This window comes from Rhamphochromis sp. 'chilingali' (assembly GCF_963969265.1).
Source record: "Rhamphochromis sp. 'chilingali' genome assembly, chromosome: 2".
Classification (NCBI taxonomy): Eukaryota; Metazoa; Chordata; class Actinopteri; order Cichliformes; family Cichlidae; genus Rhamphochromis; species Rhamphochromis sp. 'chilingali'.
Window position 1 is genome coordinate 69,403,546 of NC_137930.1, and position 23,669 is coordinate 69,427,214.

Here is a 23,669-nt window from a genome sequence, read left to right on the forward strand (position 1 = left end):
TAACGTGGCGCACAGTGTGACGCATGCACCAGTTTATTGTATTTCCAGACTTGCTTTCGGCACAATTTACAGTGCACGCTACTCTGTTTTTTGTCAGACTTGAAATAGCCGAAATACCTTCAGACTACGGAACTTCTATGGCTCTTCCGTTCGACAATCTCTCCGGCATTGGAACCATCATCTGTTTTCTCTTCGGTCACGCTCGGTTGATTTTTCTAGTCGGCACACTCATTTCCTCCATTACGCGCTGGCTCCATTACCCGCTGGCTGCTTCCCAAACAAACACACGTGCGGCTTGGCACTTGTGCTGTAAGTTACAAGTCACGCGACGTGACGCTGCGGCTGTGATTGGTTTGGCTCTGCGCTACTTAATTTGGATTGGCTGACCTTTTTTTTTTTTTTTTTTTTTGAGGACAAGAGCGGCGAGGTCTATCGCGATAGCTTAATTTCTCTATCGAGTAAAAGTTATATCGCGATACATATCGTTATCGTTCTATCACCCAGCTCTACTTCCTCCACTTCAATATTATTGAATATTGATTCATGAATGCTGTATTCTATCACAGCTGCTCTATTCCCATGTTGTTGCAGTATATTAATGACTAACCTGGTATTGTGGATGGATTATCTCAGTTGTTCTCCTGACTGAAGTTTGGTCCGTTTACAGCATCCTGCCATCGATTACATTTGTCTCTAACCATGAGGAACCTTCACGTTAACTTTTATCCAGTGGAAAAAAGTTAGCGTTCATCCTCCAGCTTCACTGTGTTTATGCTAACATAGCTGTGTAGCTAGCGATCACGTAGCACATCATTATATACCAGCTAGCCCAACTTCAGTAACCCTACAAACGTCACTGCTGTTTAGTTTTCTGTCTTCATTTATGTTGGAAGTGATAGCAGAGCTGTGCGTTTGAATTTTTCAGAAATCTCTCAGTCAGAACATGCTATATCATGTTTAGGTAACTAGTGACACTAGTGAGCTAACTTCCTGCTAACTTCTAACTCTGTTAAATGTAATAAATCCTGTTTTCATGGATGCCTGGATGTTAAACTTAACTGACCTGGGGCTTCCATACAGCACCTGCATGTGGATCAATAGCTTCCTCTCGGGCCGTAGACAGAGAGTCAGAGTTGGCCATCACACATCCTCAGCCCTGAGTCTCAGCACTGGCTCACCCCAGGGCTGTGTGCTCAGTCCACTGCTCTACTCTCTCTACACACACGACTGCACTCCTCGCCACCACAGCAACATCTTTGTGAAATTTGCAGATGACACCACAGTGGTGGGGCTCATTTCCAAGGGAGACGAGTCTACGTACAGAGACGAGGTGGAGCAGCTGACGTCATGGTGTAAGGCCAATAACCTCCTCCTCAACACTTCAAAAACCAAAGAACTCATAATAGACTTCAGAAGGAAAAAGGCAGAGATCCAACCACTATTCATAAATGGGGACTGTGTAGAAAGGGTGGCAAGCTTCCGCTTCCTGGGAGTCAATATAGAGGAGAACCTTTCCTGGAGTGTGAACACCTCCGAGCTGCTGAAAAAGGCCCAACAGAGACTGTACTTCCTTCTCAGGAGGAATAACATCACACAGAGACTGCTGGTGTCCTTCTACAGAGCCACCATTGAGAGTGTTCTAACTTACTGCATATGCATCTGGTACACTAGCTGCACAGGGGCTCAGAGGAAAGCACTCCAAGGGATCATTAACACCGCCCAAAAGATCACTGGCTGCCCTCTCCCCACACTGGAAGTTCTACACAACGCCCACTGTTTTAAAAAGGCCCAAAACATCATAAAAGACACCTCACATCCTGGCCACTCCCTGTTCGAACTGTTGCCCTCAGGCAGACGGTACAGGGCAATCAGAGCAAGGACTAATAGACTCAAACACAGCTGTTATCCAACTGCAATAACACATCTGAATACTACAAAAAAATGTCCATCACGCCACTCTTGTGTTAATCTATGCACGGTCTGAAGCATGTGTGTGGGAATGTATGTGAATGTTTTACTGTTATATCTTATTAGTATTTTAAGTATTCTATCTATTTTATTTATTGAATTTTATTGTTTTATTTATATTTTGATATTGCTAGGGATGATGCAATGATCGGGGACCATTCTTAATTTCGTTGTTCTCATGACAATGACAATAAAGTTTCTGATTCTGATTCTGATTACACCTGGTAAAGCAGCAACGCTGATGATTTTATTAAAGATGAAAGAATTTAGACAGTTTTTAACTCTCAGTGATGCTGCAGTGTTCGTTGACTTTGAGACATGAAGCAGACGGAGGTTAGGACCCAGATTACTCCCAGATTTATGAGCATCTTAGTCCGACAAATACGACAATAATGACGGCCGCTTGCATGTTCGACAAAAAAATTTGCTTTGGTGTGTATCTGACGGACGAAAGCTAAACCAGTGTCACACCACTGAAGTGGCACCATTTTTACAAACCAATTCTGGTTCATCCGTTTCACTCAACGATCCGGTTTCCCCCATCCCATTCTCCATTTCCGCCATGCTTTTTCGGCCATGTGCGTATGAAAACAAAGGCACTGCACATGCGTGTTTTACCCATATTCTATCGCAATTTTTTTTTTCTTTTGGATCTTTAGCCATCAGAATTGTTGTCTTAAGGCCAAGAAAGATGCCAAGCGGATTTATTTTACCAAGTGGATCATCATGGTCTTGCCATATTGGCCCATTGGATTGACCTTTATTATAATTATGAATTTATTTTATTTTCAGTTGCTACAAACGGGACAGACATGACTGGGGGATAGGACAGGGAGAAAGAATGAAAGAAAGAGAGGGAGAGAAAGAAAACCAAAGGGGAGAAGAGACGGGGAGAAGGGGGGAAGAAAGAAAGAAAAACAGAAGAGAAAGCAAACAACAAAGAGCAACATAATAAAAAAAAAAGCACCATCACAATAAACTAGCTAGCAGTAGATATCAATAGATACTAAATAATAAACGATATTGTGCAGCACATAAGATAGACAGCACACAATGTGCTTTGAGGCAGCAGCCAAGAAAGCTGTAGTCCGCGTCTGTGAACACCTGTGTGCATACCTGTGTGTACACCTGTGTGCACACCTGTGTGGATCAGCATGCTTGTATTCCAAAGGTTTCTCCATGTAACGATCTGCTAGGGAGTGTGGGGAGCCACAGCCCCGTCCTCCAGGGTATGAAGCAGGTATGGAGGAGATATTTTATTTTCTTATCATTGCCTAACACAATAAGAAAATAAATACCGCCATATCATACGTGAATGGTATGATATGGTGTGTGTGAATAAGACCAGAAAGATGGCGATCAACTCCAGAAAGAAGAGGATGGCGACACGACCTATGTCTGTCCTCAGACAGGAAGGTGATGTCGTGTCTGGGCCCAATGCTTGGATGTGCCCATCGAGAACTGAGAGACCGAAAAGGAACGAACAAGCTCTGATTTTTGAGGAAGCTGAGATCCTTCAGTGAGTTCTGCAAAATGTTGACAGGTTTTCTGTCACTGAGTTGTGGAAACTACGATGTACTCTGCTGTGATGTGCTGGGGAAGCAGCGTTGGAGCGGTGACACCAGCCGATACTTGGCATGAGCCATCAAGATTTAATTATATGTTTATATTATCCACTACTAAAGAAAATACACACAGTCACAGCAAGACTTCAGACACAAAACCCCGAGGCTTTCATTATTATATCTGGAGACTTTAACCATGCCACACTGGACTCTACTCTGGCTGCTTTTCACCAGTTTGTGAATTGTCCCACAAGGAGCAACAGGACAATTGACCTACTGTATGCTAATGTGAGAGATGCATACAGAGCCACCCCCCTCCCCCCACTAGGGAAGTCAGACCACAACCTGGTTTACCTACAGCCACAATACACACCCCTCGTCCAAAGGCAGCCTGTCACAACGCGCTCCATCCGGAGATGGACCCCAGAAAAGGAGGATGCTCTGAGAGACTGCTATGACACCACAGACTGGGATGTGCTCCTGAGCCCACATGGTGAGGACATAGAGGGGGCGACACACTGTCTTACAGACTACCTCAACTTTTGTGTGGACACAGTCGCCCCTGCTAAGACGGTACGGTGTTATCCTAATAACAAACCGTGGGTAACACAGGAAGTCAAAGCTGTCCTCAACATGAAGAAGAAGGCTTTCAGGAGCAAAGTGAAGGAGGAGATGAAGGCAGCACAGCGGGAGGTGAAACGCTGCCTGAGGGAAGCAAAGGACACCTACAGGAGGAAGGTGGAGCAGAAGTTGGAGAGGAACAATATGAGGGAGGTCTGGAATGGTGTGAAAACCATCACAGGCCACAACACCAAGAAAAGCACAGTGGGGGGGACTGTGGAGAAGGCAAACGAACTCAACAACTTCTTCAACAGGTTTGACCAGCCCACAACCCCCCCACCCCCACCCTCACCCTCACCTTCACTACAGAGTCCTCTCCCCACTCTCCTACCTCCTTCGCTTCCCCCCCTTCCTGACACCATGACACCCCCCTCCTCCAATCCCTCTCTCAGCAGCAAGACATCTTCTCCCCCCCCCTCCTCCCAAACATCTCCCAGTGTCACAGTGGATCAGGTCAGGAGGCAACTGAGGAAGCTTCGCCCAGAAAGGCAGCAGGCCCAGACAAGGTGTGTCCTAGGATGCTAAAGGCGTGTGCTGCTGAACTTGGGGAGCCGCTACAACGAGTCTTCAACCTCAGTCTGCGACTGGGGAGAGTGCCCGCCCTATGGAAGACATCCTGCATCGTCCCGGTCCCCAAAAAGAACCGGCCCAATGAGCTGAATGACTTCCGACCGGTGGCACTGACGTCACATCTTATGAAGACTCTAGAGCGGCTCTTCCTCAACCTCCTCCGACCACAGGTACAACATGCCCAGGACCCACTACAGTTTGCATACAAGGCGGGTGTCGGAGTGGAGGATGCCATCCTGTACCTCCTACACAGAGCCCACTCACACCTGGATGGGGGAAAAGGCACGGTCAGGATCCTGTTTCTTGACTTTTCCAGTGCCTTTAATACCATCCGGCCCTGTATGCTTCAGGAAAAACTGAACAGGATGGAGGTGGACCCCTGCCTGGTGGCTTGGATCTCCGACTACCTCACCGACAGACCACAGTACGTCAGGCTGAAGGACATCACGTCTGACACTGTGGTCAGCAGCACAGGAGCACCACAGGGAACTGTGCTGTCCCCTCTTCTCTTCACCCTGTACACCTCTGACTTCTGCTACAACTCTGAATTATGCCATATTCAGAAGTTTGCAGATGACACGGCCATCATGGGGTGTATCTGGGATGATCAGGAAGAGGAGTACAGAAGTCTGGTGAGGAACTTTGTCGCATGGAGTCACACAAACCACCTGCAACTCAACACCTCAAAGACTAAGGAACTGGTTGTGGACTTCAGGAGGTCCAGAGCAGGTCCACTGCCGGTTCAGATAGAGGGGGAGGAGGTGGAGGTGGTCAACAAGTACAAGTACCTCGGGCTGTGGGTGGACAATAAACTGGACTGGTCATGCAACACAGAGCACCTGTATAAAAAAGCCCAAAGCCGACTGTACTTCCTCAGGAGGCTGAGGTCTTTTAACATCTGCAGGAAGCTCCTGAGGATGTTTTACCAGTCGGTGGTTGCTGGAGTACTTTTCTATGCTGTGGTGTGCTGGGGGAGCAGCACAGCAAAGAGGGACTCATCCAGGCTGGAGAAACTGATCAGGAAGGCTAGCTCTGTGGTCGGCATGAAGCTGGACACTCTGGTGAGAGAGAAGGACACTAAAGAAACTGCTGGACATTATGGACAATGCTGGGCATCCTCTGCACACGGCCATTAACAACCAGAAGAGTCTGTTCAGTGACAGGTTGCTTCTCCCCAAGACAAGAACTAACAGACTTAAAAACTCCTTTGTCCCACACGCCATCAGACTGTTTAACTCCTCCCTGGAGGGGAGAGGGAGGGGAAACAGGAGGACAAAGGAGGGGGGAACAACTAAGCTGTAGTGCCTCTGCACCTCACTGTACAATACCTTTGTGCAATACTTTTTGTAAATAGTCAACAGTGCAATAGACTCAATACTTGAAATGTGCAATTCACTTGTATTTTTATTTTTTATTCCTATTTATTCTATTTATCCCCTTTGTATATTTTATTTATATTTGTCTCTGTATTTATATATGTGTGTGTGTGTGTGTGTGTGTGTGTGTGTGTGTGTATATATATATATATATATATATATATATAACAATTCTGTAACTGTAACTTCAGTCGTTGCTGTGCTTTTTTTGGAAATCGAATTTCCCAGAGGAACCCACCCGAGGGATTAATAAAGTTCTATCTTATCTTATCTTATCTTATCTTATCTTATCTTATCTTATCTTGTCTTGTCTTATCTTACTAAGAAACAATTAAAGGAACACTTTGAAAACACATCAGATGTCAGAGGGTCCTGCTGATCTCTGTGCTGATATGGACGGTGTTAGAAACTGGAGCATGCAGCGTCACTTACAGGAAAACGATCAACCTTCTGCACAAAGGGCTGAATTCAAAGGAACCCCCAAATCAACGTAAAGTAACGCAGCATAATGTTGCACCTCAACATGGTCCTCAGTAGTTCGTACGGCCCCGTGTGCTTCTGTGTGTGCCGATGTTGGGCCATGCTCCTGATGAGACCATGGATCTGACATCGAAGCATCATTCCCAGAGGGGATCTACCGGATTTGGGTCAGGCGAACACCGGGGCCAGTCGGCGTTATCAGGAACTGATCGCACTGTCTCGCCACATGAGGCCGGCGTTGTTGTGCACTCGGAGGAACCAGCAGCCACTGCACCAACGTAATGTTTGACAGTAGTTTAGGGATTTCATCCTGATACTTGACAGTAATCAGGATGCTGTTGTTCCTCAGTGAGTATGCTCAGTGCCTCCCCTACACCGTCACTGACCACATGCTGAACGAGGTTATGGGCATCCCCCACGCCTTATCAAGACCCATGTTTGCCACATGTGCTGGTGGCGGACCTGCCTGTTCTGGTATTACAGCAGCCAGGCTCCATGGCGCTGCACAGTGAACACAGGGCTCACTAGAGGATTTTGGGCTCATGAAGTCTTCTTTCTGATTGGTTGGTCAGAGACATTCACACCTGCTAGAAGTCCTTCTGTCAGGCTCTGGCAGTTCCTCCTGCTGTTCCTCCTTGGACAGAGGAGCAGATGTCCACTCTACTGATGGATCTTCTACAGTAACTGCCTTTCTCCTGGAATTTCCTCCATGCTCTCGAGACTGTGCCGGGAGATACAGCAAACCTTCTGCCAGTGGCATGTATGACTGAGCCATCTTGGAGCAGTTGGACAACATTTGCAGCCTTTGGAGGGTATCCAGGTATCATGATACCAGCAGTGACCCTGACTCCTGTAAGAGCAGTCAGAGAAGATGACGAGGGGTAAAGTGACGTCACTGTAAAACCTCTTTGGAGGTTCCCCACCAATATCCTCGAAGTTTAACTGATTTGATGCTGAACTCTGGTTAAAATGTATTCCTTTGACTTTTATTTTTCAGCAGTACATTAAATATAATCTGTACAGACTTCCTGTTAAAGATGATTGTTTGAATCAAGCCGAGTATGTGGTTATCAGCGCACCAAACGACTCGTTCACAGCTGAAAGTTTTTCAAAACAATTTTCAACAACCAGCAAAGTCAAAGTCATTTAGAAGTTTCTACCATCTGCTTCTTTACAACTTTGATGGCGTCTATTTTTAGAAGGTGAAGGGTCACGTTTGACGATTCGTGAAATATCCATAATCACATATTCTAAATCTCGGGTGACCGCTTCAGTCCATATGAGAGGCTGATAGCATATTCATACTCAGGTCTACAGGCCTGTGTGCTTTATTAGAAAAAACTGTCATGAATATCTTATAGGCTCCTAATGCTGTGTGATACATTAGGATCTGGACACATTAAAGTTTTAAAGGCACATTAGATTGGCAATGACAGAAGGATTAGGAGAACGGCGTGGGGGGCGTGGCTGTAAAAGAAGAAGAAAGTGAGTTAAAAACATTACAGCGGTGGTTTATATTTGTGGCTTTATTTACTGAACGATGTCACGTTTCCTGCTTGAGCTGGCAGGTCACGCGAGCAAGGACCGCGAAGAAGGAAGCAAGGCGCCATTCAGAAGACTGCAAGTTTGTGGGAGACGCTTCTCGCTCACGTCGCGCGCTCTATGCTGCGCGCTCTATGCTGCGCGCTCTATGCTGCGTGCTCTATGCTGCGTGCTCTTTTTCAATAATATATTATCTCTGATCTTCAGTGCTGTTGGCTGGAGGCTTTCTCCCTTCTAATATTGCTGAATTGCAATAGAGTACTTTTAGTTAGTCCCTGTTCTTCCTCTTTAGTTGATACTGCTGACCTATGAGGTCTACCTCCCACCTGAAACAGCCCTTGTGTGTGTGCTGCTCGGTGCTGCGTCCGTGTCAGTGTTTCACATATGAGAGGTCATGACCCCGCAGCCTGGAGTACACTTGTCTTCATCTGATTACATATTAACAGCCTGGACACACGGGCGTGGTCGTTGTGGGCGACGGGTCCTTTGACCCTCGGTAAAAAGCGACGCGTTCTCCCAGCGGACACCCCCCCTTCATTAATACAGACACCCACTGTCTGTCTGTATTTGCCTGTCGGCCCAGCAGTGTCAGGTGTTTCTGTGTCGTCCTCAGGTAAACGGCTCCAGGAGTGGGTGTGTGTGATCCTGTGCCTCTTTCTTTTCATCATCAACTTCTCTTTCCTCCTCCTGCACTTCTCCACCGTTCACATCTACAAGATCGTCCTCGGCATCGGTAAGCTGACACTCACACGAAGTCACTAAACTGTGATGGCTGGGATTTTGTATGTAAATGCTAATAATCATTTTCATGAGTTCATGTACACCTCTAATCAAGTTTTTGTAATTCTCTGTCCACGCCTGCATTTATGTAACAGTCCTCGGAATAGTGACGGCAGATTTTGCATCGGGGATTGTGCACTGGGGAGCAGATACCTGGGGGTCGGTGGACATCCCTGTTATTGGGAAGGTACGCACGCACGCACGCACGCACGCACGCACGCAGGCAGGCAGGCAGGCTGTATCAAACACCTTTGAATAATTTCACATCAAATCAAGTTCATTTTCCTGCCAACCGAACTCTGAATCAGGTGTGCAGCAGTCTCACTAGTGTCGGTTCTGCTTTGCCTCTGTCAGACAGGCGGGTCGCTGACCAGCTGGTAACCACTGGTCACCTGGAAAGTGTGTAATCACTGACTAGTTGTTGCTGGCTGTCTCTGTGAAATCAATTGGTAAAGCTCCATTTCTGCAGGCCTACAGGCTGGTCAGAGAGACTGGTTGCACTGGAAAGCTCCTGGTCATTGATTTGGTTTGTCTGCAGACATTTACAACCAACTCCCCAAACGTCTGAGACCCTTTTAAACCCCTCGTAGTTCAACCCAAGCAATCACTGCAATGGTTTTGATACAGCAGCTGCTTTGTCACCAACTTTGGCTTCTTAAGTTTCTTCAGTCAAGGTAAGTTTAGCAGATCACATGGTTCATTCGATTGCTTCTGAGTGTTATGCAAACATTTTCCCTTCATCATTCTTTTTTCCCTCAACATAGAAGGACAAAGTCAAACTGTTCATCTTACAGCCGACTGTTTACTTTTTCCAAGCTTGGTTGTTAAATCTCGTCCTCTCTTATTTTGAGCTCCGCACTTTAAACAGAGAAGGAAGATTAATGTCTGCTCTTCAAAAGAAATACAAGTCGTATGTCCCAAACACCAAAATATTCTAGTAGTAGCAGCAGCAGTAGTATTACTAGTAGTGACATATATTTTTGTATCTTTAGTGACCTTTCAGAACACAAAGGTCAAATGGCCCAGTGTCAGGTTATTTGGGCCTACTGTCAGAAATACCTGTATCAGCGCCACCTGTGCACACTTTTGGAAACAAGTTTTGGCATTTTTAATATTTATTTTTTCATTAATCGAGAAGTACCACACAGTTACAGTTCTTATTAGTGGACAGTCCACCTAGCTCTGTCCTTCGCCTGTTCCCCCGCTGGCTGACTCCCTGCTGTGAGTCCACAGTCTCATCGTGCTTCTTGTACAGTCTTGGTGACTGCAGGCGGGTGACTGCAGGCGGGTGACTGCAGCGGGTGACTGCAGGCGGGTGACTGCAGCGGGTGACTGCAGGCGGGTGACTGCAGGCGGGTGACTGCAGCGGGTGACTGCAGTGCTTTTCCTGCACTTTAAATGCACTCTGAGCTGGAAGGCCACTGCAGCTGATACCTGCAGCAGGTGGAGAATGGGTTCATGTCCTGCTGACTGAACTGGAGCGTCTGTGGGATGAGAGCGGCACTGACGAGGCAGCTGATGTCATTTTCATTTATTTTATTTGTTTGTCAGAAAGCGCCTGGTATTTGAAATGAGTGCAGAAGAGCACCTTTATAAATGATAGTATTTTAAAAAAGCCTTTTTTAAAAACACGTCCATCCTCAGATCCATTATTTTTGCATCGTTCTTGCTTTGGTACAGTTTTCCTGAATAATCCCAGCGAGCCAGATGGGACGGGTTTCTTTGGTTTTTACAGTTGGAGGTTTTGTTAAAAGTTGGTGTCTTCGCTTTCCTGGGACTGCATCACCGTGGTAGCAGTCGCCCCCGTCCCCACAGCTTTGCACTTCCGTAGTGATCTGAAGCTAAATGTCAGTGTAACACAAAGCGATTTCCCTGTAGGCAGTAATGTCCACTGCACTCACACACGCGCACACACGGGGTCACATGTGAACAGTCTCACCTTGAATATTGACGACCTTTCAGCGCACAGTGCACATACAGTATGCATATATTTATGTGGCTGCGTTACAGTAATCTACACACTCCTCTCAGCCAATTAGAGTAAAGGTTATCCTCATTTCATCCAATTAAAATCAGTATGATCCGGTGCAGCATGCAGATTGGTTCATGTGAACTTTGATTAATGGCGTGTGAATTTAGTGAGTGGAAGTGTGGGAGCGTTTCATCTACTGTTCCTTGTATTTATGAATTATTCATATATAAATAATGTGTGAAAAATGGAAGCTGATGTGTGAAGCATCCCTGTAAGAACCGTAGGCATTAATCACACTGTCCCACATGTTATCACTACATCATTAATAATAATTTGATATTGTTCACACTTTGATTGCAGTTCACACCATTTGTTACTTTGACTGAAAAACTGCAAACATATGCAAACGTGTTTTATTTACAAATACTTATTATCATAGTTAAATATGACCGCAAACACCAGAATCACCTTAACACCTGTAATGCAATTTGTAGTATTTTTGTAGTACAAGACAGTATTTGCTGTACTTGACTGATATTATAACGACTTAGAGATTCTAATGTGATTCAAACAACATTATATAAACACGTCTCCAGCGTGATGCATGCATGTCATTCATTGTTTCCTCGTTGTCTTTCTGAGCTTTGTGTTAAACATGATGACACGTGCAGGCTGTCACACCTCATCACTACAGGGGGGGGGGCAGGGATAGCTCAGTAGGTAAAGTGGTCGCCCCATGATCGGAAGGTCGGCGGTTCGAATCCACTTAACGGCTACCCTGAGGTACCCCTGAGCAAGGTACCGTCCCTACACACTGCTCCCCGGGCGCCTGCTTAGTGGGCTGCCCACTGCTTCACTGAGTGAATGGGTCAAATGCAGAGAAAAACAAGTAATTTCCCCATGGGGATCAATAAAGTATCCATTATTATTATTATTATTACAGTGCTGCATTTGTAGACTGTTGTGTTGCAGCTCCTTATTTTTGCATGGTTGGCTACCAGCTCGTGAGTGTAACAGCTTGGAGGCTGGCTGTGTAGAGCGCTGTCGTCTATCAGTGCAGTGCACGCGAAGGAATGAATGATGTTTGTTTTAAATTCATTTAAAATAATCCCGTGTCTGCTTGTATTCTTTATACATACAAGGTGATTATGTATTTAAACATAAATACAGATGTTTGGCTCCAACCTTAAAACCACGAACAGGTACAGATGTTGTTATGTAGTTACATGCAGTACATATTCAAATGTAACGTGTAAAATGAAAGGCTGTATACATGACTGTAGTTATTGCACAAACACACCAGGAAAAAAAACATGAATTGATTAATTAGCATTGTTGTTGTGTGTGAATCAAATATGTCTCTGCTCAGCAGCCTGCTGGATTCCGGCTTGAGATTACTGCCAGTACTTCAGTGTAATCTGATTAGCTGCAGCACCGACAGTCTTGACTTCGATGTGAGGATTTCTAATGGTTCGTGTAATTTGGGCTGTACCTAATGTATGTCTCTATTTTTAGATGCTACCTTAATAATATTTATTTGATATGTGCACTGTACTATCAGATGATGCTGAACAGTAATTTTAGGATCCCTGTGTTACTTGTTGTGTTTGCAGAAGGTATTATTTGGTGTGATGTTTATTTCTAATGTGGCATTTATTGAGGTTTGGGGTAGTTACTGGGACCAAAGGCACAGCAGCAGTCACAGATTTGCATGGTGTGTTGGACACTGTAGGAGACCTCTAATAAAGACTTTAACTGGCAGAGAAGAATGGACCTTTACAGAGAACAGAGGGCTGACAATAGTCTGCTGGAAATAAAGCGTCCACCTCTGCTGCATTTGTGAGGCTGAGAATAAAGCCGGCCCGTGCTCCCGGTTAGCGTTAGTTTGAATATCAAACACGAGCGTGATTCAGAACACCTGAGGCTAATGGCGGCCGTATTAGAGCGTTAGAAGTTGGCGCTGTCCTTTATTTTTGCCTTCTGTTATTTTATTCTGTTTTTGCTGATGTATGTCCAGTTTCCTGTCGCCTCTACCTGTGATGACCTGTGTAAACATGTGTTGTCTGTACTTTATGTACCGCTGATCTCCAAGCTGTTCAACGTGTCTCGTCTCAGACCGGCTCCCACTGAAGGTCATCGAATTCATCCCACACGTCTCATGTCACACCTTATATTTCAGACTGTGGGTCGTGTTTTTGTGTCACTGCTGCTCTCCTGCTGATGTTGAAAGTGTGGTAGCTGCCTGATTTAAACAGTTATCATTCATCTGCACACACACGCTTTTATTTGGACTTGTGTAGCTTTAGATTTTTAGACCCAGTAAAGTAAACGTCTGTGGGTGGGAGCAGCTGAAGAAGACGTTTTTCTTTAAAACAGGTGGTTTGATTAAAGACTTTATTCAAATCAAGGCTTTTATGGCAGTTACAGTAACAAGCACTGCTGTTGGGTGCTAGAATTAGTCTGTGTGTCATTAGTGAAACATGGGGCTTCGTGTGTTTAGCTACAAAGTAACAACAGTCGTCAGTTAAGGAATGCGTCAAAGTAAGGAAGCTAGTGGAGTCAGTCAGCCGCTGTCCTCATGGAAACGTAACCCGCCAGTACCCGCTGTACTCTGGAGTACATGCATCATATCAGCATTTGGCTTAAAAGAAAAAGAAAATCTGGAGTACAAACTTGTGTACGAACACATTCAGAGAGCGCATTATGATGCATGCTTCTGTCCACATCACAGTTGGAATATGTTGTTGTTCAGACAAAATAGGGCGAGAATTATTGCACAAAGTACACTGCGAGGTTGTTGCTCTCCAGGAGAAATTGTGTAACACCAATTTGTTCTTTCTGTGAGTCTACAGAAAGCCTTTTCTCTACTCAGCAGTGCTAAAATTGCAACACTAGTTTAAGAAGTGCTCGACAATTTCCCTGTAGCCTTTCCACATTTCCTTTAGGAGGCTTTTTGTCGTCATCGTGTCGTTGAGCTTTAATTGACTCAACAAGGATTTAGCAGTCCTCTAATGACACCACTTTGAGGACAAAGTCACGCTCATTAGTTCCCAATGATGCTCGATTCACACGGAAATTTGCCAGATGTGCTTACAGTTTTGGGATATATGTTTTAAGATCCTTTCTCCCCATCTAGTTCACTTGTGCAGTCATATTTTAAAAGCATCGCTACTTCTGTCCTTGTGTCGTTAACGAACAAATCTCTTTCAAGGCAACTCTCCAGTGAGGCTGATTGGAGCATTGAAAGAGAGTTAATTGAATGATGTAAGTCGGTTCTTATTTAAAGGACAGAAGGAGGAAAAAAGAGTGCGATATTAAAGGATGGTAAGGTTGGGCCCAAAAAAGAGAGAAACTAATAAAAAATACAGCAGACGAGGTTGGAAGGACAAAAAAAGAAGGGGGTGGAAGGGCGTGTCCGTCCAAGCAGTGGGACAGCGGTGGTTGCTGGGGCGATGGGCGATGTGAGCTGGTGATTAACGGATGTCGTGCAAGGCAGGCCGTTAAACGGTGTGGGATTAGAGGACATGCAGCGACCGGTGGCCCGCCGTTAACTGGGAGCGCCCGTGCCGCCCCTCTCGGCACGACCTCTGCGGCTTAGCCGGCCTTTCATCTAGCTGAGGGCTGCGGTGAGAGGAGGGGGACGATGGAGGAGGGGGAAGCAGCGGTAGAGAAGGGAGCTGGGCACGTAATTGTGAGGATATCAACAGATAGTTTCAGCGTTTGCAGTGGCACCTACCGACGATGTCTGCTGATAGGCGTGTGCGATTGTTTCGAGCGGCTAACCCGACAATAATGAGTTTTCACGCTGATGTTTCGACGGCTGCACACAAACACGCACTCGGATAAATGCGCACTGTGCACAAACACATGCAAACCTTCCTCTTTTTGCTTTTTCCACACAGAGAAATAAATTACCTTTATCCTCTGTGTGCATGTGGGTGTGTTTCTTTCTGTCCTCTTTTGTGCTTCTGAGATTCAGATTCAGTCTTTCATTTGAGACCCCCATGCTCTCACAGACGGGTGTCTGCCTCTGCACAGTGCTGCTGGGGTTTGCTGGGTGTGTGTGTCTGTGTGTGTGTCTGTGTGTGTTCTAAAGCACACATTTTTGAATTGGTGGGGTGTCCATGGGTCATTTATGTGTATGAGTGTGTTTGCACAAGTTGACTGCTGTTCTGTGGTTTATTAGGATGCTGGATATGAGCTTTGGGGTTGCACAGGGTGCTCAGCACCACTAAGTGTGTGAGTGAGTGTGTGTGTGTGTGTGTATTTGATCTGCATTGGTGTAAAGAGGATAAACATGGTTTTGTGTTGTGGTTTAAAGTGAATTTAAATTCATTAGAGGAACCCAACGATGACTTTCAGCCTGTGAGTGCATGTAACTGTAGCCCCTTTATTTAGCACAGACTAGATCGGCTCTTCACCCTGTTCCATTCATTTGTGTCCTGATGTCATGATTGTGTTATTAATACGCTGTTATCTCAACGTCTGAGCCTCTCAAAATGGTTCATGAATAAAATCAAACCTTTGGATTAAAAGTGTGCAGTCGAACCAAATCTTGATTTAACCTCCGCTGCAGTCGTGTGCATAAAAATGTCATTGGCCATAAACAAATGGACTAAATGTCTCTCTGACATGAAAACGAGCAAACAAAAGAAGCCAAAGCGTTTAGGTGACGCCGACTCACTCACCGCCGTCTGCACAGCTTTGCAAACATATAAAAACGGCAGTCGGTAACTCCGAGCTGCTTTTTCTCACCTTCATCTTCCTCCACGCTACGCTAGTTCTCCTGCTAGCTGTTGCGAGTTACAAAGTGCATACAGAACAACATACAACTGAAGTGGATGGATTGGCCTGTAGATTCACTGATATCCGCACTTCTCAGTCAGGATCGGGCGGATGTGCAGCTGCTGAGGCAGGAACAGCGAGCAGAGTCTAGTTTGGGATCTGTGTGGATTACTTTGATTTGGAAAGGCCACCACTTCAGTATTTTTCATTTCATATAAAAATAAGATAATGATGGTTTAAATAAAGTCCTCCCTCTAAAGCCAGTTGTTGTACGAGCAGAAACTCGTCGGAGCTTAGACTGAGAATAGTTTTATTCATTTCTTTTCTTTGCAGGCATTTCTTCGACCATTCAGGGAGCACCACATCGATCCGACTGCCATCACTCGCCACGACTTCATCGAAACCAATGGCGATAACTGCATGATCCCCATCCTACCGCTGGCTCACATGGCCTACAAGTTCCTCACTTACACACCAGGTAAATCACACATCTGCTTATACCGGCTGCAGAGACACAGATCTCTGCACTATCGCAGTCACTGTTTGAGCTGTGCTCTTGTTGCTGGGCGAGTCAGTTTCCTGTAAATATCTGCTAGCAGCTGTGGGCACATCTTAGATGTGATAAAGGTTGGTCAATAACGAGAACAGCAGTTCTGTAACCAGTCTGCACGAATGCCACCATCTATCAGAACTGGTGACCTGATGGTCAGTAGGGTCCTTAGAACATGGACGCTGCTGCTGATGGAGGACTTGATGGAGCACGCCATCCCCTAATCTAACTGGTGTTTAAATCAGCATGAATGTGATGGATTGGCAGAATCTTGGCACATGTAGTTTTAGTGTCAACACTAGACTAGAAAGAGCTGGGAGCTCCTTCTTTGCTCCATCATATCTTTGTCAAGTCAAGTCAAGTTTATTTATAAAGCACATTTAAAAACAACCAAGGCTGACCAAAGTGCTGTACAATAAATTACAAATATAAAATACAATAAAACGCAAGTACATAAAACACCTCACTGATAAAACAATAAGTTAAAACAGTAAGTTAAACCTTGCTAAAAGCCAATGAGAAGAGGTGAGTTTTAAGAGCAGTTTTAAAAGTTCCTAGGCTTGTGGAGAATCTGATGTGAGGAGGTAAACTGTTCCACAGTCTGGGTGCAGCCACAGCAAAAGCCCTCTCTCCCCTTTGTGCCCACTATCTCTGTAAGGCAAGGCAAGGCAAGGCAAGTTTATTTGTATAGCACAATTCAACAACAAGGTGATTCAAAGTGCTTTACAGAGACATTAGAAACAAGAACAAATAAAAAGCATGATTTAAAATTGAATAAAACAAGCAAATAAACTAACTAACTAATTAACAAACAAACAAACAAACAAACAAACAAACAAACAACAGTATATAAAATCAAAACAGATAAAATCAGAACAGTAGATAAGATCAGTAGTTAAATGTAAGTTTTGAATTTTAAGCTTAAAGTGTGGATTTGGTGTTTTATTCAAATGCAGCTGTGAACAGGTGAGTCTTCAACCTGGATTTAAATAAACTGAGTGTTTCAGCTGATCTGAGGCTTTCTGGGAGTTTGTTCCAGATATAAGGAGCATAAAAGCTGAATGCAGCTTCTCCGTGTCTGGTTCTGACTCTGGGAACTGATAAAAGACCGGATCCAGATGACCTGAGGGATCTGGAAGGTTCATACTGGGTCAGGAGGTCACTGATGTATTTTGGTCCTAAACCATTCAGAGCTTTATAGGCCAGCATCAGAACTTTAAAGTCTATCTGTAGTAGTAGTGTCTGAAAACAACCAAGAAAAAAGATGAGTATTTCTTCAGTGAAAGAAGAAAGGTAAACCAACAAGTGGAAAGTCATTTTAGCCCTTCTTTCAGATTGGATGAACCAAACATTCACCAACCAACCAACTGGCTGGGATTTGTCGATCTGATCAGGTGAAGGAAGCCCAGGATGGACACAGACAGCTGCTGTTTGGAAACCTCAGTGTGTCATAGCCTTAAATATTCTTCTTTTGCTTCCTGTGTAGAAAAGAAAATCATCATTGCCATTCTTATTATCCTGAGAAGCTCGAGGGTGTAACATTGTAGACGTTTGAGCTAACTTCCTACAATTAAACCTCAAACTGGCGATGAAAATGCAAGGACTTCAGAAGGTCAGCTACAGTGTCAAACAGTTTGTAGCTGTGCCTTAGTACTGCAAGGTGCCAGACTAATGGAAGTTAAGGAAAAGCATAGGGCAGGTGATCATGTGCACTGACCTTACAGCTGCAGGGCAAGAGGTGGGAGGGACTGGAGGAGGAAGATCAGCAGGAGAAACTGAGCAAGCTGTTATTGAGGAGGTGACATCTCCACCTGTCATGTCTACACTACAAGTTGAGCTGAAAGGTCACTGATGGGAGGAGCGGAGGGGAGTTGACATCAGTTAGTTGGGTTAAAGGCTAGGTTAGCTACCGTGCTGTGAGGTTAAGCTGCTCCCAAGCATCTAGCACTGTGCATGTCTGATAAAGTGATAAACCGAGGTAGCTGGATAGGAAACGAAATAACAAAGTACCAGTGAAGGCGTTGCAGAGGGTCGTGAAAACTGCCCAGCGCATCGCCGGAGCACCACTTCCTGCCATAAAAGACATCTACAGGAAGCGGTGTCTGAAAAGGGCTGGGAAAATCATCAAAGACCCCAGTCACCCATCACATGGACTCTTCACCCTCCTGCCCTCTGGGAGGCGCCACAGGAGCCTCCGGACTAAGACCACCAGGTACCGGAACAGCTTCTTCCCCACAGCTGTCAGACTCCTGAACTCTGCCTCCTGACATCTGACCCACGTTAACACATGGACTGAACATACACACACCCACAATGGACAACTGTACCCTCAAACACAATAATAACATGGACTGAACCACCACTCACAACCACTAGCACTTTATAGCCTCTGTAGAAACTATCTACACCCTCACTTATCTTAACTGCACTACTGTATAGCTCTGTGTAAATAATCATTCTGTACATTCAATAATCTTTAATCCTACAACTGTTTACAACTTGCATAGTTCCCATTTCTGTATAGCTGTATATCTCAGATTCTGTAAAGTTATTTATTTCATATTCTGTATAGTTTTTCATATTTATATCCTGTACATAGCTTGTACTCACTACAGCCTTTACATACTTAGTTATAGAATATTCACAACATACTTCATACCGTGTACATTATAACATACCATAATAGACCCATTTCTGTAATATACTTACATATCTATACTATTGCTAATATATATTGTAATATATCTATATCACTAAGCACTTCTGGATGGATGCAAACTGCATTTCGTTGCCCTGTACCTGTGCATGTGCAATGACAATAAAGTTGAATTCTATTCTATTCTATTCATTCATACATTCAGAGGAAAAGAAATGCATGCACGAAACAAGTCTGTTTCTATTTGTTCAATTCTATTTATACAAATTTATTTATATAACAACAGTCGCCTGTTATTGTAAGGTAGATCCTACAATAATAGATACAGAGAAAAACCCAACAATCATATGACCCCCTATGAGCAGCACTTTGGTGACAGTGGGAAGGAAAAACTCCCTTTTAACAGGAAGAAACCTCCAACAGAACCAGGCTCAGGGAGGGGCGGGGCCATCTGCTGTGATTGGTTGGGGTGAGAGAAGGAAGACAGGATAAAGACATGCTGTGGAAGAGAGACAGAGGTTAATAACAGATATGATTCAATGCAGAGAGGTCTGTTAACACATAGTGAGTGAAGAAGAAACACCCAGTGCATCATGGGAGTCCTTCAGCAGGCTACACCTATTGTATTGTATTTTTGTATTGTATCTTTATTTGTTTCAGACATATAAAACAAAAAACAATATATACACACTACATATATTTTCATTTACAGATACGAATATATATGTAGATATACACACACACGTATGTGTTCAGATAAACAAAAAATATATAATGAAATAAAACAAAATCGTCTGACATGATGTAACAATGTTTGGTCTGAAAAGGAGTAGGAAGAAGTATGAACATACTTATTAATTCCTACCCCTGCTCAACATCTTATTGATCCCACATAATTCACCTAATTCCCATCATCACATACTCCACACGATACACGAGGAGAACCTATATAAACTTGGCTACCGTGATTGATATAATTTGGATATAATTTGATATTTTTATACATACAATGGGTGATCATCTTTATCGGTATCATATTCTTCCAAAATCAGTTTTCGAAGTATTTTCATGAACTTACTAATTCCTGAGCATTGCTGTAGATCTATAGTAAAACTATTCCACAGTTTTACCCCATAAATAGTGACACAAAAGGTTTTAACCTTTGACCGTGCTTTAAGAATCCTTAGATTCAATTTCCCCCTCAATTCATAGTCTCCTTCTCTGTCATAGAACATCCTCTGTATATTTCCTGGTAACATATTGTATCTGGCCTTGTACATAATTTTTGCAGTTTTATATTTTATAAGATCCATAAACTTCAGTATTTTTAATTTCAAAAACATGATGTTAGTATGGTCTCTAAATCCTGCTTTATTAATCATCCTGATTGCTTTTTTTTTAATTTTACATATTGGTTGAAGTGCAGTTTTATATGTGTTTCCCCAAATTTCCACACAGTATTCCAAATATGGCAATATAAGTGAACAATAAAGTACCCGGAGTGATTTGGAAGGCAAAAAATATTTAACTTTACTTAGTACGGAGATGCTTCTTGACAGTTTGGCTTGTATATGCTTTATGTGAGGTTTCCAGCAGATTTTGTTATCTATTATCACACCCAGAAATTTTGTATCCGAAACTTGCTCTATTTCAACATTGTTTACTAATAATTTTGCTCCTGCATCTTTTTTACAATTTCCGAATGTAGTTTTTTCCAAATTTAATGATAGCTTATTTCTATCAAACCATGTTTTCAGTTTAATCATTTCTTGTGTGACAATTTCCAAAAGCTGCTGTAAGTTCTCTCCAGCACAAAAAATATTTGTATCATCTGCAAATAGAATAAACTGTAGTATATCTGATGTTCTGCATATATCATTGATATAGAGCAGGGGTGCTCAATACGTCGATCGCGATCGACCAGTCGATCGCAAAGGTAGTACTGGTAGATCGCATGGCATTAAAAAAATAGATGCCAGCCTATCATCCATCCCGTCACTTGATTGATACAGGGAAGCCAGTCAGATGACAGCAGATTTTTTCTGACGCTTAGGTCGCTGCGCATGCGCAAACAGCGGCGCGAAGTGTAGTAAAACTGACAAGCTAGTCAGCGAGTTAACTCCAATTTTTAGCTCTCGGTTTTTTCTCTTAAACCTGGCCGTCAGCAGCTACTGTCCGGACTATGCATCCCTGGCTGATTCAATTCAGTGCAAGTCATCAGAGTAAACTCAGGTAATGACAAAAAATTTACATAGTTAATTGTGTTGTGAAATATTGGATATTGCGGTTATGCATGTATATACATTGTAGATATAAAGAATCCTCAATATATTTATAAATAAGTATATGTTTTGGATTTTTGTAGTGGGTAGATCATTTTGACTTGGTCATTTTATAAGTAGCTCACATGCGGAAAAAGTGTGAGCACCCCTGATATAGAGGATAAACAGCTTTGGTCCCAATACTGACCCCTGCGGAACTCCACAAACAATGTCCATACACTCTGATTGATATTCCCCAATTTTCACAAATTGCTGCCTGTCTCTCAAATAACTCTTTACCCATTCTAACACCACTCCTCTAATGCCGTAGTACTCCAGTTTATCAAGTAATATGTCATGATTAATTGTGTCAAAAGCTTTTTTTAGGTCAATGAATACACTAACTATACATTGTCTTTTATCTATATTGTTGGTGATATTTTCGATCAGTTCCATTAATGCCAATGATGTTGATCTATTTGATCTGAAACCATACTGACTATCCATTATTATTTTGTGTTTATCTATAAATTTCTCAAGTCTATTACTAAAGACTTTTTCCAGTATTTTTGAAAATTGAGAAAGTAGAGAGACAGGCCTATAATTTGTGAATTGGTGTCTGTCACCATTTTTAAACAGTGGTGTTACTTTAGCTGTTTTCATTTGTTTTGGGAATGTACCAGTTTGTAAGGACAAATTGCAAATGTGTGTTAAGGGTTTGGAAATGCCCTCTATCACTCTCTTAACGATTTCCATATCAATGTCGTCAGAGTCTGTAGAGTTTTTTGTTTGTAATTTCCCAACAATATCAATGATTTCCATTTCTTCCACCACCGTTAAGAACATTGAATGAGGATTGCGGTCAATGAGTCTGGTTTCTTTCTCTACAGAATCTGTTATATCAGGAATTGTTTCAGCCAAGTCTGGCCCAACACTTACAAAGAATTTATTGAACTCATTTACCACATCGCTCATATTAGTAATATTTCTATCATTATTTGCGAAATACGAAGGATAGTCTGCCTGCCCCGAGCCCTTTTTGATGATGGTATTTAATGTTTTCCAGATCCCTTTAATATTATTTTTATTCATAATCAGTAATTTTTCATAGTATTCCTTTTTACATGACCTTAAAATACTCGTTCATTTATTTTTATATTTCTTGTATTTATTTTCAGCTTCTGTGCTTCTGTTCATTATAAATTCTCTGTATAAGGTATTTTTCTTCTTACATGCATTTTGCAATCCTTTTGTAATCCATGGGCACTCTGCATATTTTTGTTTTTTACTATATTTCTTTACTGGGCAATGACTATTATATAACAGTTTAAATTTTCCTAAAAAAATCTCATAAGCTTTATCAATATTTTTTTCCTTATACAGCATCTCCCATTCTTGCTTGAGTAAATCACTTTTGAATGCGTTTATTGACTCTTCTGTTCTCACTCGTTTGTATTTTATTGTGTTTTGCTGTTTAACCTTCCTGTAATTGCTGTTATACACTATAAAAACAGGTAGATGATCACTGATGTCATTAATTAGGAGACCACTTATGGTTCTATTTTCTATTTCATTAGTAAATATATTGTCTATTAGGGTTGCCGACTGTGCTGTAATCCTGCTGGGCTTAGTGATCACTGGAAAAAGTCCCAAGCTATACATTGTATTAATAAATTCCTCTGTCGCTCTCTGCTTGTTTGGATTTAGTAGATCTATGTTAAAATCCCCACAAATGAACATGACTTTTTGATTTGTCCTAATGAATGTTTTATCTACCCACTCCTTAAAAATTTCAATATTAGAACCTGGTGTTCTATATATACAGCTTACAATGACATTTTTCTCTTTTCCCATACTAATTTCTATTGTTACACACTCTAATATATTATCTACCGCCATCGTCATTTTTTCTACCATCTTGTATTTTAAATTTTTATCCACAAACAAGGCCACACCACCGCCATTCTTATTCTTTCTATTTGTAAGATTTAATTCATATCCATCTATTACAAAGTCCTCTCCTTTCTGTTTATTAATCCATGTTTCAGATACTGCAATCACACTGAATGGATGTGTAAATTTGCTTAAATATTCCCTTATTTTGTGAAAATTTGCATATAAACTTCTACTATTAAAGTGGATTATAGATATTTTGCCGTCGACCAAAATAGCATAACTAAGGGAGGATTCAGGGTCACCTGGTCCAGGACTAACTATATGCTTTAGAACATAAAAGACAACGATCGAGTTGTTACATTCGCATAAAACCCTAAATAATACTACTACTACTGCTGCTAGTACTGCTGCTAGTACTGCTGCTAGTACTGCTGCTACTACTGCTGCTAGTACTGCTGCTACTACTCCTGCTTCTGGCTGCTACTTTTAGGGATCGCCACAGCACATCATCTACCATCTAGCCTCGCCTCTGTCAGTGCGCCCCAGGGTGGCTGTGGCTACAATGTAGCTGCCATCACCAGTGTGTGAATGTGTGTGTGGATGGGTGGATGACTGGATATGTAAAGCGCTTTGGGGTCCTTAATGAC

General features: G+C 43.0%; 1 protein-coding gene across 1 annotated transcript in view; it reads left to right on the forward strand.

The window, feature by feature from the left end:
* Nucleotides 1-23,669, forward strand: part of LOC308391539 (plasmanylethanolamine desaturase 1) — a 60,662-nt gene that overhangs the window by 27,397 nt on the left and 9,596 nt on the right. Inside the window, exons 2-4 of the mRNA XM_080874170.1 lie at nt 8,736-8,855; nt 8,998-9,089; nt 15,993-16,137. Coding sequence (XP_080730296.1) covers nt 8,736-8,855; nt 8,998-9,089; nt 15,993-16,137 — 357 coding nt within the window. The remainder of the gene's footprint in view (nt 1-8,735; nt 8,856-8,997; nt 9,090-15,992; nt 16,138-23,669) is intronic.